We start from the raw sequence: 16,849 nt of genomic DNA on the forward strand, positions 1-16,849 counted from the left end.
ACTATTTAAAAGAACAACAATATAGGCCTAAGTGCACACCACAGAGTAAGAGTTCTACCAAGTCCAGAGGGTGCCAGCATGGCTATTGAGCAGAGACGCTATAAGAGGCAAGGAAGTTTCCTTCCATAAATGGAAGTCTTGCCCTAATGAGGAGAATAAAAAGGAACACAAACTCTGGCAAAAGAAATGTAAAAAGAGAATACAGGAGGCCAAGGAAGACTGAGTAGCCTATGACCAGCAACATTAAGGGAAATAATAAAAGCTTTTTCAAATATACTAGAAGCAGGAAAACTACCATAGAAGTACTCAGGCCACTGGATGATGAGTGGGGGGGGGGAATGGAATTAAAAGGGAACTTGGAGATTTGAGAGAAATTAAACAAGTTCTTTTCATCTGTCTTTGCGGCAGAAGAGTTTGGACAGACACTACTGCCTGAATGGTCCCTCCTGAACAAAGAATTTAGTCAAATCAACATTAAAAGATATTTCAGAACATTTTTATAAATTAAGGATGAATAAATCACTGAGCCCAGATGGCATCTACCTAGAGTCATTAAGGAACAAAAGAATGAAGTTGCTGATCTTCTGACAAATGCGTAACTTGCTCTTAAAACATCCAGTGTGTCAGAGGTCTGGAAGATAGCTAAAGTTAAAAAGGGGGGGAGAGAACTTGGGAGACCACAGACTGGTTGGCCTAATATATCTGTTCCAAGAAAGATGGTGGAAAGCCTGTTAAAAGATAGAACATATAAAACAGGTAGAAACAGCATGACTTATGTGAGGCTAAGTGTTGCCTCACGCATATATTAGAATTCTTTGAAAAGGTCAACAGGGTTGTGGATGAACCTGTTGACACATATCTGGACATTCAGAAGGCATTGGACACAATCCCTTAGGCAATTCCTCCTGTCCACATTTTTCAGGCTGCTGAAAAAACTCCATGGAGAATAAGGCAGGTGCTCTTATGTATTAGGAACAGTTTGAAGACCAAGAAACAAAGTGGGTATAAATAGGCAGTTTTCCCAATGGAGAGAGGTGAAAAGTGGTATGCCCCAAGGATCAGACATGGGACTGGTGCTTTTCAGCTACTTCATAAATGACCTGGAGTTGGGGATAAGCAGTGATGTGGCTGAGTTTGTGGATGTCTAAACTTTTCCATGAGAGGTCCAGCAAGACCAACACACTTCCCCTTCTAGGCCCTGTTACATATCATTCAAAGTGACCACCAAGTCCGTCTCTGTCCTGTAGCCCAGTAAGAAACTGGATTGAAAGTGGTCCAAATAACCCACTTCTTCCAGAATTCCCCGGGGATGCCACCTTGCTCAATCACCTTGTCTGAAAATCAAAGGCTGGATGCAGATTGGAAATTATCCAAGACCAGTGGATTTAAATAATAAATAATAATAATAACTTTATTTATGGAGGGTTTCTTCAGATGAGGACAAATCACTGCTGTATTCAAGACTTTTAGCAATGCTGTCTCCCTGAGGGATGAATTTATTGTCTTCTCCACCCATTCAGCCAAACCCCCCCCCCCAGGCAGCACATAATAACCATCCTGATAATGAATGGTCAAGAGGGCAGGCAGCAGGTCTCACACTCCCAAGAATCCTGTCCAAATCCTCAGGCTTTAAAAACAGAAAAGAATCCCATATAACTGGACAGAAAACTGTACTTGAGGAACGCTGACACAAGTGAATGGGAGCTATGGTACTTTTTGGAAGTTTAAGTAGCATTTGCTTCTTGTGATATTGATCTGAAGGAGGAGGGGATGTTGCTGGTTGTGACTGCACTTTTGCCTCTAATGGAAGTGAAAAGCAATGTGTGTTTCAAGACTAATGGCATGTTTGTGTTAAACATTTTCAAAGCCATTTTCCTATTTTAGGACTCCTGATAACTCCCCCCCCCCACTTCTTCTTATATGCAACACAACCCAAACACCAGGTGGATTCTTGTGTCATTTTGAGTTGCTTGGAGCATGGCAGTACTGCTACTACAGCAGAGCTGGGTTCCCTTGGGAGAAAGTTCCCCCTTCTGTTGCTCTGTGTGTGGGGTGGCGGAAGCAACTGAGCTATGAATTGTAATGTGCCTGTCTTGAGACAGGGGCTGGTCTGGTCTTGGTTGAGCTGTGCAGTGCAGCTTAATGTGGCATCATCATTATTCATATACATACAAAACAGGAAGCTTGTTCAGATCATATCAACAACCTACTTCCTTATATGTACAAAAATAAAGCTTTCTGACAGTAGCAAAACCGACACTTTCTTACGCAGAGACAAGTCCCACATCTATAGGCCCAGCCAATCAGCAGCCTAAGAGGGTAAAAGGTTTGAAAGGCAACTTTGTCCACTGCGATTAGTCTTCATAGATCTCTGCAAGAACTAAGAGCAGGTAGCATTGTGGACGGTCAACTGCACCTGTGTACAACCATGTTCAGAGAGCAGCTTTCTGAAATTCCATTGCGAGGTAAGGCTCAGCGTGTCCTGACTTGAAATGTAACTTTATTCCTGTATTGTCAGAGTGAGTGTTAGTGGCTTACGTGGTTTGTACTACAGTGCACTGGCATTGGGGAATGGACGGGGTGTCTTTCAGGATAGTTGCAGGCCGGTTTCAAGGTCTCTGACTGGATTCTGTAAAGAGTAGGTCCCTGGCCCTTCTGCTTCCAGCTAGTATCCCTGGGTGTTCTCCCTTCCAGTTGAGCGAAGCACGTGAGAGGGCGTGGGGTGTGGCTGTCTTGCTAAGTAAGCTGAGGGCACTTGCTGGTGTGAACCTCAGTGAGTCTGCAGTTTGTTGAATTTGGTAGGTTTATCAGGGACTACTTTGTTTTGAATTATACTTGTGGCAAAATGTGGCTTTTCTAATTGGAGACTTGAAGTAAGTTGCACCAAAAAAAATGCATCTCATTCGCTGTGTCGGTTGTGGAAGCTTCAGCACGATTTCATTACCATTTCCAGCCATACAGCCACTTGGGCAAGGCCTAGGCTTACAAGAGTCATCTCTGCAGCCATTTGTTTACTAGGGCACTCAACTGTGGGTCATGGGCAGTAAACTGAAGAGGAGAGAATCCTGGGAAAGAAACCAGAAAATTCCCTTGAAGCCAGCTATGGAATCCAAGTTACAAAAACTAGAATGTGGTCAAATGCAGGCTGCAGGTCAAAGTAGGATTAGCATTTGGCCTTGAACCCTCAGAATGTGGAAGCCTGGAGTGTGCAACCCCAGTTTGCTTGAAGAATCAGAGATGCCTGGGGCAAACTCCATAGAGAACTGGCACTGTGATCCTGGAAACATTTAGGTCAGTGGTGCTCAAAACGTCGCTCGCGATCTACCGGTCAATCCCGAGGCAAAATGAGTCGATCGCGGAGCCCTTAGTCTAGTAACTAGACTAAGGGCTCTGCGATCGACTCATTTTGCCTCGTGTTGAGGCACTAGACTCTAGTGACTAGACTAGAGTCTAGTCTATAGACTAGGGGCTCCTGGAGACTAGCGCTGCTGCCCTCCTGCCCCTGCTGGGAGGGGGGCGAGAGGAGGATGGCGGGCCGCGCTGCCCATGAGGAGGCGCTGCCCGGACCCTTGCACCGGAACATGCAGCGCGCCTCCCAGAGCTTGTGAGCTCGCCTGGCTCGGCCTGCGCTCCGCTCCTCACCTCCCTCCCCTTGTCGAGAGGCGCACTGAGGAGATGGTTGCGGGCTGCTCCGCGGGGGGAGAGCTGTCGCTGCTCACTGTCAAGCACGAGCTCAGGAACGGTGAGCATGTCAGCGCCTGAGAGGTCGCCTGTGTCTGTCAGGGGCTGAGGAGAGCAGCGAAGGGGAAGGAAGGCGGGAGGAGCGTGCACGAGGATGGGGCAGTGCACGAGGAGCCCCCTGAGAGGGCGGCGGGGAGGTTGGAGCAGGCAGGGAGATGGGGGGCAGAGAGAGAGTGCGAGTGTGTCCCCCTGGAGGAGCTGAGGCTGCGGTCCTGTCCACGCTTGCCTGGGAGTGAGCTCCAGTGACTCTAATGAGACTTTTCTGAGTAAACCTGCATAGGATGGGGCTCTGGGGCTGCAGTCCTAGCCACACTTGCCTGGGAGTAAGCCCTAGTGACTATAAAGGGACTTACTTCTGAGTAGACAGGCTTAGGATGGGGCTCTGAGGCTGCAGTCCTATCCACACTTGCCTGGGATTAAGCCCCAGTGGCTATACTGACTTCTGAGTAGACAGGCATAGGATGTGGGGCTCCGAGGCTGCAGTCCTGTCCACACCTGTCAGGGAGTAAGCTCCATTGACTATAATGGGACCTTAGTAGACAGGCATCGGACCGGACTCTGAAGCAACATTGGTGCCTGTGAGGAACCTTGGGGCATCTCTTAAAGGGAGGGAGATGACCATTGGGGGGGGGCAGATGGAATGAGAAGTCATCTGGGCAACATGTAGACATTGTTGATAGAGGGATGGGTGGCCTCCAAGGCAGAGAGCAGACAGCCCAATCTTATCCACACTTTCCTGGGAGTAAGCCCCATTGACATTAATGGGACTTCTGAGTAGACATGAACTGTAAATTGACAGAACTGGAGGAGATGAGGAAGGTAAATGGGGCAGAAGCAGGTGGGAAATTCTGTAATGGCAAATGCTATTATTGTAAAAAAAAACAACTGGTAGATCTCCGGGCCTTGCTGGGTTTCAAAGTAGCTCTCAAGCCAAAAAAGTGTGAGCACCCCTGATTTAGGTGCATCTTCTCTTTGATTGTGGAGGAGGTCACAGGTAGGCAATCAGAACAGGGGCTGTAGTTCTTCTCCAATCTGGTGGAGTGGCTTCCAAAGTGATTTTGATGTAAACCAAAATTAACACTGGGACATCTAAACATTAAAAAAGACAGTGAAAGGGAGCAAATAAAACTTTCTGGGGAAAACCACATGCACAGAAATTCAGGAAACAGCTTTCTGTGGAGTCAGAAGTCTTTTCTTTGGTTTGTCAGCCTTGACTGGTGATTACTTTCCAAGGTTTCAGACAATAGGGACTTTTCCAGCTCTGCCTGAAGACCTTGCATCAGAGCTTGAACTTGAGATCCTTTGCATGCAAGCAGGGATGTTTTTATCCTCTGAACTTCAGCCATTCCTTGCAGAAACCTCTGAAAAGGAGAGCTTTCAACCTTCTAAGTGACTGAATGAGGTTCCTTCAAAATGCAGGGATTAAGTACTTTGCTCACTAGGTTGGACTGTCTATCCCAACTAGTTGTTACCAGCCAAAAGGGCAAATAGGCAAGTTGGGATGCTTCCATCACACTATGTATACAGTCTTGTGTGTACCAAAGTTTGTATACAGCCTTGGGCAAGATTGACTGAAGCTCATCCAAGGTTTATATTGGTCCCTCCGCCGCCACCTTCTTTAGACATAGTTGTAGAATTCTTGTTATTGGGAAACTCAGACATATGGTTGAAAATGTGATAACCTTGAGAAGAACAGAGGTAGCATTGTGTGTCATCTTGCATGTCTAGTGGGCTAGAGCATGAGAAAAATCATACTGTTCCCTTCAGTGGGGATGGAGCATAAAAAATAACTTTCAACTGACATTTAAGTAATAGTAAGTACTTTAAAATTATGTATTAAGACGAAGAGGAAATAATTGAATTATGTTAATTGGAGCAAGTGTAGTCCCTGAATGAACTTGAGGCTTGAACTGAAAGTCCTGATTTACCCTTTAGAGATTTCTAAGGCGATTGATAAAGAGGCCTCCAGGCACAACTGTAGAACTCTTTGCAGATTCAGGGGTATTCATGAAAACATGGCGATAACTTTGGGGAAGCTGAGAAATGCAACACTATCACCTGTCTTGGATCCCTAGGGACTGAGAGCTTGCCAAAAATCATCATGCTGCTTTGTGCAATTCAATGGCAATGGGCATAAAATGATAACTACAACGATGATGCACTTTGCACAGATGCAACTCTGTCTGCTGGGTCACCCGGTGCTCTTATTAGGCTCCAGTCTGCTGGGTCTTGTTTTTGTGCAACAAAATAACTTGTCTTCCAGACTCAGCTGCTATTATTGCTGCTGTTCTTGCAGTTTAGTCAATTTACAGAAAGATTCTCCCACTTCATCCTTCTAATGAAGAGACTGCTTTCCTGAACTCAGGAATGGGTGTCACTTGCTAGTGTGGCCTTGAGGAGGGGAGGTCTAGAAGAAAAGAAGTGCTGGCTCTTAAACTACCCTATCAGCTGTCTAAGCATGCAGTTTTTCTGCCAAGGACCAGGGGTGTTTTTATGCTTGACCTTAGTTGCTTAATTTCATATATTTTTTTTGTTCTTGTTTCTCTAGTATCAACCAGGCTCTCACAAGTGTCGTCCCCCCAATCTGGGTGCCCATCTCCATCCATCCCACCCAGTAAAGTCATCTCATCATCTCAGAAGCACAGCAAAAAGGCACTCAAACAGGTAAGTAGAGCAGCCCGTGTATAGAGGGGCCACATAACAATGTTCTAGTGCCAGATACATGGTTTACTGGAGTGTGCTAGTTGGCACTAAAGCCTGGGGACCCACATGCCTTATCATGCAAATACAGTGGTGCCTCACAAGACGAATGCCTCGTACACCGAAAAACTCACAAGATGAAAGCGTTTTTGCGATTTTTTCTGGTGACTCGCAAGACGAATTTTTCTATGCCGTGCTTCGCAAGACGAATTTTTTCTATGGCCGTGCTTCGCAAGACGAATTTTTAAAATTAAAAAGTTGAAGTTTTGTTCTTGAAATTTTTGAAATCCTCTGTACAGCATGTATGCCTTTAAAGAGCACTTAATAAACACTTTGTAAACCAAATTTGACTTTGTTCTGACTTTTTTTGCCCATAGGAACGCATTAATTAAATTTCAATGCATTCCTATGGGAAACCGCGCTTCGCAAGACGAAATTTTCGCAATACGAAACGACTTGCGGAATGAATTAATTTCGTCTTGCGAGGCACCACTGTATTAGGAATATCACTGTTGTCCCCACCCCCAACTTAACTTACCCCACCCCATGCTTTACTGCCTCCTGTCCTTGTTCTTATATTAATAGAACACCTGCAGGAAGGGCTGAAGCGAAGCATCCTAGGGTGTGGTCCCACACCCAGTTCTGTGGCCACCAGTAGTTCAGCAAGTGGGCAAAGGGTTGTGTTTGGGCAAAGGGTTTCGGTTGATAAGTACTGCTCACTAAAATGGATGAAACCTCCCTCATTTTCAGACCCTGCCCCTTACTGACTTTTAAAGAGTGGTTACTAAAGGACAGCCCAAATGGAAATGCCACAATGTTCTCCAGAGCTATGCTAGTTATATACTATAACTATTCTCCAGGTGGCTTTTGTTCACAGATTCACATGTAAAAATCATACAGACCTTTTCCCAAGAAAATGAAAGCAAGGCAAGGCTAGCCAGCTGGAGTAGGGGTGGGTGATTGTTCTGATAGGCCAAAGGTGTGGCTGACCTTGAGCCTATGGGACCCAAGGCCTCCCCCCATCAGGACTGGCCTATGACATCCCAGCCCTGTTCTGACTCTTGTCTTAAGGTAGTTGAGCTAACTATATATGAACTCTGTGTTTCTGAGGGGGGAGAGCAAAAGATTTGTGAAAAAGGTTATTTTCTGCACTGCTTCTAATAGCTGTTGATGATTAGTTTGGGATCACTTGGCCCTGGGGTTCCTTTATAGAGTGAGAGCTCTCCCCAGCCTGCCATTCTTGCCCTTCCTTCTTTGCTGGGAGGGGTTGCTTCGCTCAGTTTCTTCCCTTGCTGACCATTCGGAAGGCCTCTCTCCCTTTTCCTTCTGTGTGTCCTTGTTGTAAAGAAGAGCTGTTCGTACCAGCATCCTAGTAATGATGAGCTTCTGCAGCTCTGTTGGAGCCAGGAGCTGTCTCCTGGCTTACTGCATTTCATGATAATGATCTCAAATAGTCAAGCTGGAGACTATTTGTTAAGTAGTTCAGAAACAGCACCTAATTCTTCCAGGGATTAGAGGTAGCACCTCACCAAGTCTTATGTGCCCCATCAAGTGGGCAGGATCTCATCACTGGATGTGTCATAGAAGTGTTAAATTAGGCAGTCTATACAGCTGACCAACTTCCTTATCTACCCATTTTGAAATAGCAGTTTAAAAGTGCCGTGCTGCAGATTTATTGTCACTGACTACTCTTTAGTTGATGCCACTTCAGTGCATTGTTTATCTTAGTTTGATATCCTATTTCTCTTTTGAAGCAAAAATTAAAACAGCTAATAAAAGACAGTCGAAAAGAACAAAAGCAGAACGTGATTATAAATCAGATGAAATATAATGATATCCCCAAAGCAGTATATACCAGTTGACAAAATACAATAACAGTCAGCAAGAAAATGGGACTTATCTCTCAAAACAGCAGACAGCTTCCTTGAAAAGTTACATCTTTATCTAGGTATTTGTATTCTGTCTTTTTGCCTTTGAAGACCAACAAGTTGGCAGACAGATCTTTGCAAATCTCAACAAGGTAGCTGATTGAATTTAAAGACGGTGCCAAATATACTTACCTAGACAAGGCTATTCCTTATGTTGGCACCATTCCTGCGAAAGTCCTGCCTTTTGCCCACCAAGTTTGTTTCCCTCTCTTTCTAGGCTCTGAAACAGAAGCAGCGGAAGCAGCAGCAGTGCCGAGCCAGCGGGCCTGTCTCCTCCAACCACCATCTTCTGCAGCAGCAGCAGCAGCAGCAGCAGCAGCAGCATGCAAAGACTTCCAGCCACTCTGCTCTTGCAAAACCTGGTATGAGTCTAGAGGGAAAGAGTCCTTCTCATTTATTTTTTTCCATTGTCCTTGTGGCCTTGTCAGGGCTGGGAAGAGGCATTTGGCAAAAATAGATGCCAGTCCTTCCTTCCTACCTAGCATCATATGCCTTTGTCATACTATGGCCAAACTGCATGAAATACTTTTTTCCCTTTAAAGGGAAACAGTACACAAACAGCTTTTTGAACAATTAACCATCTCCTCTTGTGGACATAGGCCTCTGTTGTCCCAAAAGCACCTTGCTAGAGTGTCTGTTGCATTTTAAAATGGAAAATTGGGAGACTAGTTGGGGGGAATTCCTAGCCGAAACACAAGCAGAGCAAATGTCTATCTAACCCAGCATTCCACTTCCCATGGAGGTCATCCAGGTGTTCTAAAAGGATACCCATGAGCAGGTCATGAAGGCAGCAGCTCTCTCCTGCCACTGCTCCCTGGAACTCCTGTTCAGCAATGCTGGGTCAGCCCATCCATGAGGCCAACTGCAACACTCACCTCCAGCAGCAGATTGCTGGGGGGGGGGTCCCTATCTCTGCCTGCATGTGAAGGGGAAAAGAGTTCTAAGCTAGAACATTAGAGAGCCAAAGGACCAGAGGCTGGCACATCATAAGGAAGGCAGCTTGCCAAATGCTGCCCCAGGCATCAGGAAGTCTTGAGCCTGGCCCTGCTCGCAGGCAGCATTGAAAGTTCTGTGGTAGCCATTGACAGGAGTGTTCCATGAATTGGTTTGCTTCCCCTTTAACGGTCATTGCCCATGACCATCACTATATCTTGTGGCAGTAGCTTCCAGGGATGGCCCAGGTTCACTGCCCAGTGCTGTCCCTCTTGCTGCTGCTACCTTTACTAGGGTGTGCACAACCCACCTCTAGAAAATAAAAGCCCCTTATCTCCTCACTATGCTCTGTTTTCACACAGCATTTAAAGATTTAAATAAATAAATCCCTTTAAGCACCATGCGAGAGAAGAGGCTGGCAAAGTGCTATTTCCTCGTGCAGGATTTAAAAACTGAAGGGACTGTGTTTCCTTTAGACCTTGCATGGGTAAGGACAGAGAAAAGCAGATGACTTTTGCTGAGGACGGAGCGGATCAGTGCAGCTTGCATCACAATGGGTTGGAGAGAGGTAGCAGCAGACTTGGAGTGAAGGGCACTTCAAATCCACTGCCCTGTTAACCTCCCCCCGCCACTGATGCACTCCACATCAACCTGCTTCATGGCTGGACCATCTTGGCAAGTTCCAAAAGCTAAGAGTGTGCTGTGTGGGGCAGAGAAAATGTTCCTATTGAATCATTCAGGTGGGGAAACTGCCAGTACACATTGTTTAATCTGTTGACTTTTTTGGAATGAACTCACAGGCAGCAGTTGACAGATCTAGTCCCAGGTCTGCCAATGCATTTTTTTCAGAATCATGGGTGGTCCCACAAGGTGGCATTTTCCATGTATACTCTGCGGGAGCAGAGAATATGTCCTTAGGCCTCCTGGTAAATGTGCTCTGTGCATGAGGTGCAAAGCAGACTGCGTGAAATTGCATCACTGCACCATTGCCATGCACTGTGCACCAGACCTGCCACTGTGAGTTTCCTTTGCCAAATAGAAATGCAGCCCCCACCCTGGTGCAGCCACCTGAGTGTGCATTCCATACTCGGTGTAAATCATAGCAGCCAGTAATGGAGCATCAGTAGCCACATCAAGCAACATTGAAGTGCAGGGGAATGGCAACAGGAAGAAGCATGCAGGAATGTCAGTTCAGTGGGCCTATTGTGGTTGGCAGGGTGCCTTTTGAGGAGCAAGGCAGTGATTTCTGAAGCTGCACTTCCCTTCGTACCTTTGTAGTCGCATCTCTTCCAGGCAGGATGTTCAGAAAGAGCAAACTCACAAATTATTGAACACTCTACTGGGAGAAACGAAGATCTACCCCCTCCCTCGTGGTGTTTTGGCAAGGGCTCCAAACCTTTTTGTTTTGTTTGGCATTTGGGTTGTCTGCCTCCCTGCAGTTCCTTGAATGATGCTAGTTTTGCCCTCCTGTAATTGGTTTTTTAAATTTGTTTTTGAGTTTATTCATTGTTTTATAAACTCTATTTATTTATTTATTTAAATTGTAAACCACTTTGGGCATCTGCTCTAGCAGAGGAAAGGTCAGATAAAAATCTTTTAAATAAATAGATAATAAATCAACTTGGACATCCAGGGATGAATTGTAAGAATGCTGCTTGTAACTGATGTTCAGCTCTGCGGGTTTTCCACAAACCAGGAATGCATTTAATCTGCAGGGCCTGCTTCCTATTTTTTCTTGTGGCTCAGCATTATATTTCATCAGTAAAGTTATTCCAGGCAGAGGATGAATTTTTCCAGAAATTTCAGAAGTATGGCACTGAATGAGACTGAATAGTTAAAGCCAGACTGAGTGTTTGATTCTTTTCAAAATTAGTTGCTGCTTTTTTTTAATTAATCTGCAGTCTGGAGTTGGTAGAGAGCAAGAAACTTGATAGTCACTTTTGCTAGACTTTCATATTGGGCTAAACACTTCCTTTTCCCCCTGCAGTCTGGGAAGGAAAGCAGTCTGATGGACATTCGAGTAGTCCCCAGAACTCTACTTCTAGCTCTTCTCCCTCTGTTAGAGCTGAGCCCTCTCTGCCAGTCCTGGGGAAGAAGCCATTCCAGAGATCTGACAGACTCCATGCAAGTAAGACAACAGCTCAACAGCTTCATCAAAAAGAAGGCATTGAGGAGGCTGGGAGGGGGTGGCAGCCTTCCAGCTCAGAGAATGGAAGCCTTTCTGGCTGGTTAACACCTTCACAATAAGTTGTTGTGTTTGACAGTACACACACAAAGGGGAGCAGAGTTTCAGGTTTTCTATTATAGCAGGAATGATGGTGTCAGCAACCGGGAGTGCCCAGGTGCTGCCTTTGAAGTTTTTCCAAAGGATCTAAGCTGAAAAGAAGCATCAGGCACAGCTAGAGGCAAAGTGAAACATTTGCAGAAGGACCTATGTTAATGTCTAGGGCTAGACCATCTTTCCCAAGGGCTGCCTGAGATACATGTTATATCTCATGCCGTAATCCTATGCACATTTACCCATAAGTAAGTTCTCTTGAATAGAGTGGGACTAAAATGGGCTGTAACCCTGGTTTGTTCAGACTTGGTCTGAGTTTTCCACCACTATTGCTCAAGATGTCTGCCCAGTCATTTCACTGCACATAGCTCTATAGTAAATCAATGAGCTATTTTGGCTTGACAATGAGGCTGAGGTTACTTGGAAGCAATCTGATCCACTGCCCTGGTCATCTCCTCATTCCAAAGTTTGAACAGAATTTCCATTGAGTTATTGGCCCAGACATTGAGAAAATCTCACAGAGCCCTCAGGAATCCTTTTCAGTCCATTAACCTAAAGAGGCAGGCCACACAATTCAGCCTCCTGCCCTTGTGGAGATAAAGGGTGCAACCTATCTAAACCTACCTAGTCAACACCTATCTAACCTAAACTAGTCTACCAGGAAGTGATCTGCCTATGACCAAGGAGTGATCTTAAGCTCCTCCACCCTCTGCTCACCAGTCACCTGTGCAGCAGTAAATAGCAGGTCCAGTGTATGTCCTGCCACGTTCATTGGGGCTGAATCAACTGAGACAGGCCCGTGATAGCTATGGTGGTGGAGTTTACCAGAAACAATGTCCTGCAATACTCTAAAAGTGGCTCTCTTAAGATCAGCAGAAAATCTATGAGCAGTATAATGAACTGTAGCCTGATTTTTTGACCCTATAAGCCAGAGGTTCACAAACTGTGGGTCAAGACCCACTTGTTGGGTTGTGACCCGATTTTGGGTGGGTCACGAAAAACTGGGAGATGCCATCTTGGATACTGGCAAAATGAGCTGGGCGGTGCCACTTTGGAAACTGGCAAAATGAACTGGGCAGTGCCATCTTGGAATCTGGCAGTGGGCACCACCATTTTCCAATCCTGCATCAGTCCTGCAGGGAGAGAGAAGCTTCTCCCCTCTGGGTCTGAAAGAGTGGCATGTGCAGCTGCAAAAGAGCAAGGCAGCACCTGTTGCATTTCTCCAGTGAGCATGGCCGTACTGGCAGAGCAGAGCCTGTCTCTTGAATTTCAGGTGGGAGTCTGAAGCTGCCCCTTCCTCCCCTTGCCTCAGATGGGCTCCTTTGCAAAGATTCTTGCACAAAGTTTGGGAGGGAGGATTCAGGGCTCAGAAAAGGATCTTCCTCCCATAGTTCACTTGGGGAAAGTTTTGATGTGCAGCTAATACAGAAACTAAAGCACTGAGACACCCAGGAGAAATGGAGTGGGGGCAACTGGGGAGAGTGGGCTGAGCATGTGTGTGTGATCTGAGGGCTAGGAGAGATGGGGTGGGGGGAACTGGGGTGAGTTGACTGAGCACGTATGTGATCTGTAGGGCTAGGTGAGATGGAAGACTCCTGTCTTACAGGTGTGCAGACAAGTTGGTTTTGCTGGAACTGTAGGAGGCTTCAGGGTAGTTAGTTTGCAAGGTGCAATGAAAACTGATGGGCATATTCAAAATATATCAATGCCATGTTCAAAACTAACTGGAAGCAAGCAAACCCTTCACACACACCTCGTTACATGAAGTATATTGAATTTTGCAGGTGGAATGCTTGGTAGCATGAGACAGAGAATTGGGAAAAGCTTCTGTGCTGGAATGTTTTCTCTTGTCATTTGAAGTTTAAGTTCCTAGGTTAGAACCTGGAAGTGATGTCACTTCCTGCTTAATGCTATCACTTCTGGCATTGACATCACAGCGATGTCCCTTTCTGCTTGATGATGTCACTTCTGGACATGACATCGTTTCCAGGTTAATGACATCACTTCCGATGGGTCCCAGATTGCCACCATGAAAAGTGGGTCCCGGTCTAAAACTCCCAAGAACCACTGCTATAAGCTATGAAGAAAAGTGTTAACATTAGCATGTACTAGAAGAGAAACCACACATTGCTTACAAAAGAACGAATGTCTTCAGGATGGGTTGGTCCATGGTAGTTCCTTAAATGGAGAGAGAATTGCAACAGCTGCCAGGGAAAAGACCTGGGGGGAAAATAGCTATAGGGGAGCCTGAACTGAAGTTGGATTATGGAATTTTGGGGGGCATTTATTTAAGAGATGTTGCCCACATTTCTGTATGCAGTTTAGGGTTCCCAAGGTGGCTTACCTTGACCATAAAACATATTCCTAATGAACACAGTCAATTAAAGACATTTTAAATGTGATAAAAATAGTGTTAAAAAATGAGCTAATTGAAAAAGAAAAATGAGAGAAGAATCAGATACAAGAGAGCTAGAAAGAGCATCTGAGAAGTACAAGCATGACCACATCAACAGTTTTTAGCTCCTGCCAGAAAACCAGCATGGAAGGGATTGGTTCTTAACTCTATTTGGCTGGGGTTTGATAGCTTTAGCTCTTTCTCCCCCCTCCCCAGTACTGATCTCAATCAGGAGCCCCTGTGACTGCAATTTACCCCCTACCCCCCAAAATACCCAGTGTCAAACAATGTGCTTAAAGGCATGGCTAGTTTTGCCCTACAAAAAGCATTGTTTAGAGCAGGGGTGTCCAAACTTTTTGGCAGGAGGGCCACATCATCTCTCTGACACTGTGTCGGGGTGGGGGGCCAGGAAAAAAAGAATTAATTTACATTTCAAATTTGAATAAATTTACATAAATGAACATATTAGAGATGGAACTTTTAAGAATGAATGAAGGTCTTGCAGTAACTCAAGGCCTATAAAAGGCCTTGCACAAAGCAGGGCCACTCTTTCCATTTCTGCCACTGCTGCATCACAGATGTGAAACAGCAAGCGGTGGAGGGAGCTCTTGTCCCACAGCTCATGCAAGAGGTTGAACAGTTGGCCGTCACGCCAAGAGCAGTTGTGTTGGACCAGTGCGGGCTCCAGCAAGTCTCCGGAGGGCCAGAGGCTCATTGGAAACTGGGGGCTCCCCAAGAGCCGGATTGGGAGTCCTCGAGGGCCGCAGGTGGCCCCAGGGCTGGGGTTTGGGCACCTCTGGCTTAGAGTTTGAGGTTTTTTCCCATAATCCACAAATTGTGCCATCGTGTTTCACAACGTATAGTAATGCAAATGCAATTTATGCTGTTGTGTTACTTTTAAGAAAAATTGTAAGGAAAACATTGGAGAGCACAGGAGTAATTTTCAGCATGACCAAATGTGATGTGTTTTCTTACAGCATATAGATCTCCTTTCATCTTTGAGCCAATAAAATAATTGTCATTAAAAAGTGCAGCATATAAAGACAACCAGGACAAAAGCAAAAACCTCCAACAGAATAGCTGAAAATCAACAGTGGAGCCCATGGCAGGCAGAGCACAGCCCCCACTTTCCAAGAGCAAAACAAACAGGGTGATCTGTAGAAGCTTTTGGATGGCTAGAAGGGTAGCACTCATCTCTTTTGGGAGCGAATTCACAGAACTATAGAGGTCTTAGCAAAATATTTCTTGGGGTGTAACTGCAAGTTGATTTATCTTGTTTTGGACATGGTAAAAGATTGATCTGAATACCACCTTACTGACAACAGTGGCTCAATACGTGATCCTTGAGTTAAGCTTCTCTCTTCAGTGGAAGGTTCTCTCATATTTGTCTCCTTGCACTTCTAACAAAGATGTAAACTGTGATTCTTGATTTCTTACTTGTTAAGGAATGAATAAGAGCGAGTCACAACTTGTTCTTTTCAGAGAGCTGGCACAGCTGTCCTGTATAATCCTTGCATCTTTCCCCTCTGGGAAAGACCTTGGATTATCAAACACTTGAGTTTCAGGCTGGGAGGGGTGTCGTTCAAATGTTTTTCCTGCATGTGTTTCTATCATGATTTCATTGTGCACTCCTGCATTTGTTGCAGTGTTTGATATTTATGTTCTTGAAATGGGTTGTTGACCCACCTCTGAAGAGAGTGAAACACATATAAAGCCACCTCATTCTGATTCAGATCCTGGTCCAGCATTGTTTGCTCTGACTGTAGTGCTTCTCCAGATGTCTTGGGCAGAAGGGGTCTTTTCCATTTCTTCTACCTGGAACCTTCTGCAGAGAAAGCAGGGCCTCTGCCACTGCACGATGGGCTGCCTGTGCAGGAACACCTTTCTGGCAGCAGCTGTAACTCACTTAGGCCAATCCTAACCCACTTTTCAGCACTGGCAGAGCTATGCCAGTGGGACATGTACTGCATCCTGCAGTTGGGGGGCACTCACAGAGGTATCCTTAAGGTAAGGGAATGTTTGTTTCCTTACCTAGGAGCTGCATTGTCCTTATATCAGTGCTGGAAAGTGGGTTAGGATTGCGCCCTAAGTTTTCTCTGGGAAACAACCTGCTTCAAGAGCCATCATGTCTTTTTCCATGGTGGATCTCAAGCTGTGTCAATTGTAATGGGTCTCAAAGGCTGAAAACATTGAATATTTTCAACCTAGAGCAAATTAGTTCATCCTAGTGGAGGGCTGGCTAGGAAGAACTGCTTTTAAGTATAGGAGAATTGGTTTTGGAGATTGACTTCCTCTCCTGTCAGTAGTGTGGAATGAAGGCAGATTGGGCAACTGAGAATATCTTCATATACCTGTGCTGGACAAGGTTACCCTTGGGGTCCCTTTAAGACCCAAGTTACAGGCTGGGACTGTCAACTGTTGCTTCCTCCCCCCCCCCCCCCGTCTCAAAACGGACCTACCATTAGAATGGCCTTCTGATTAGCTCAACTGGCAGCAGAGTGAAGGGAACCACTCTTCTTAACAGTTGCAATGTTTTGTACCTCTTTGCTCAGGGCAACTGAAGAGGACCAAATGTGCTGAAATTGATGTGGAGACCCCAGATTCCATTCTGGTGAACACCAACTTGCGGGCACTGATCAACAAGCACACATTCTCAGTCTTGCCAGTTAGCTGTCAGCAGAGGCTGCTCCTGTTGCTTCCTGAGGTGGACAGGCAGGTGTGTCTTCATGGAAGGGCAGGATATGTGGGGCGGGGATAGCAAGGTGTGAAGCAGCTTCCTCTCCATGGCCCCATGGTGTAGTGTTGGTGTGCTTGGCTTAGGCCATGTGTTGGAGTAAATATTTATTGTGGGGCTTATGCTCCCAACAGTCATAG

General features: G+C 45.7%; 1 protein-coding gene across 1 annotated transcript in view; it reads left to right on the top strand.

The window, feature by feature from the left end:
* ASXL2 (ASXL transcriptional regulator 2) overlaps window positions 1-16,849 on the top strand; it is a 69,010-nt gene that overhangs the window by 41,352 nt on the left and 10,809 nt on the right. Inside the window, exons 6-9 of the mRNA XM_066626761.1 lie at window positions 6,290-6,405; window positions 8,587-8,731; window positions 11,290-11,430; window positions 16,528-16,691. Of these exons, the coding sequence (XP_066482858.1) occupies window positions 6,290-6,405; window positions 8,587-8,731; window positions 11,290-11,430; window positions 16,528-16,691 (566 nt within the window). The remainder of the gene's footprint in view (window positions 1-6,289; window positions 6,406-8,586; window positions 8,732-11,289; window positions 11,431-16,527; window positions 16,692-16,849) is intronic.

The sequence above is a fragment of the Tiliqua scincoides genome, chromosome 1, assembly GCF_035046505.1.
Source record: "Tiliqua scincoides isolate rTilSci1 chromosome 1, rTilSci1.hap2, whole genome shotgun sequence".
Taxonomy (NCBI): Eukaryota; Metazoa; Chordata; class Lepidosauria; order Squamata; family Scincidae; genus Tiliqua; species Tiliqua scincoides.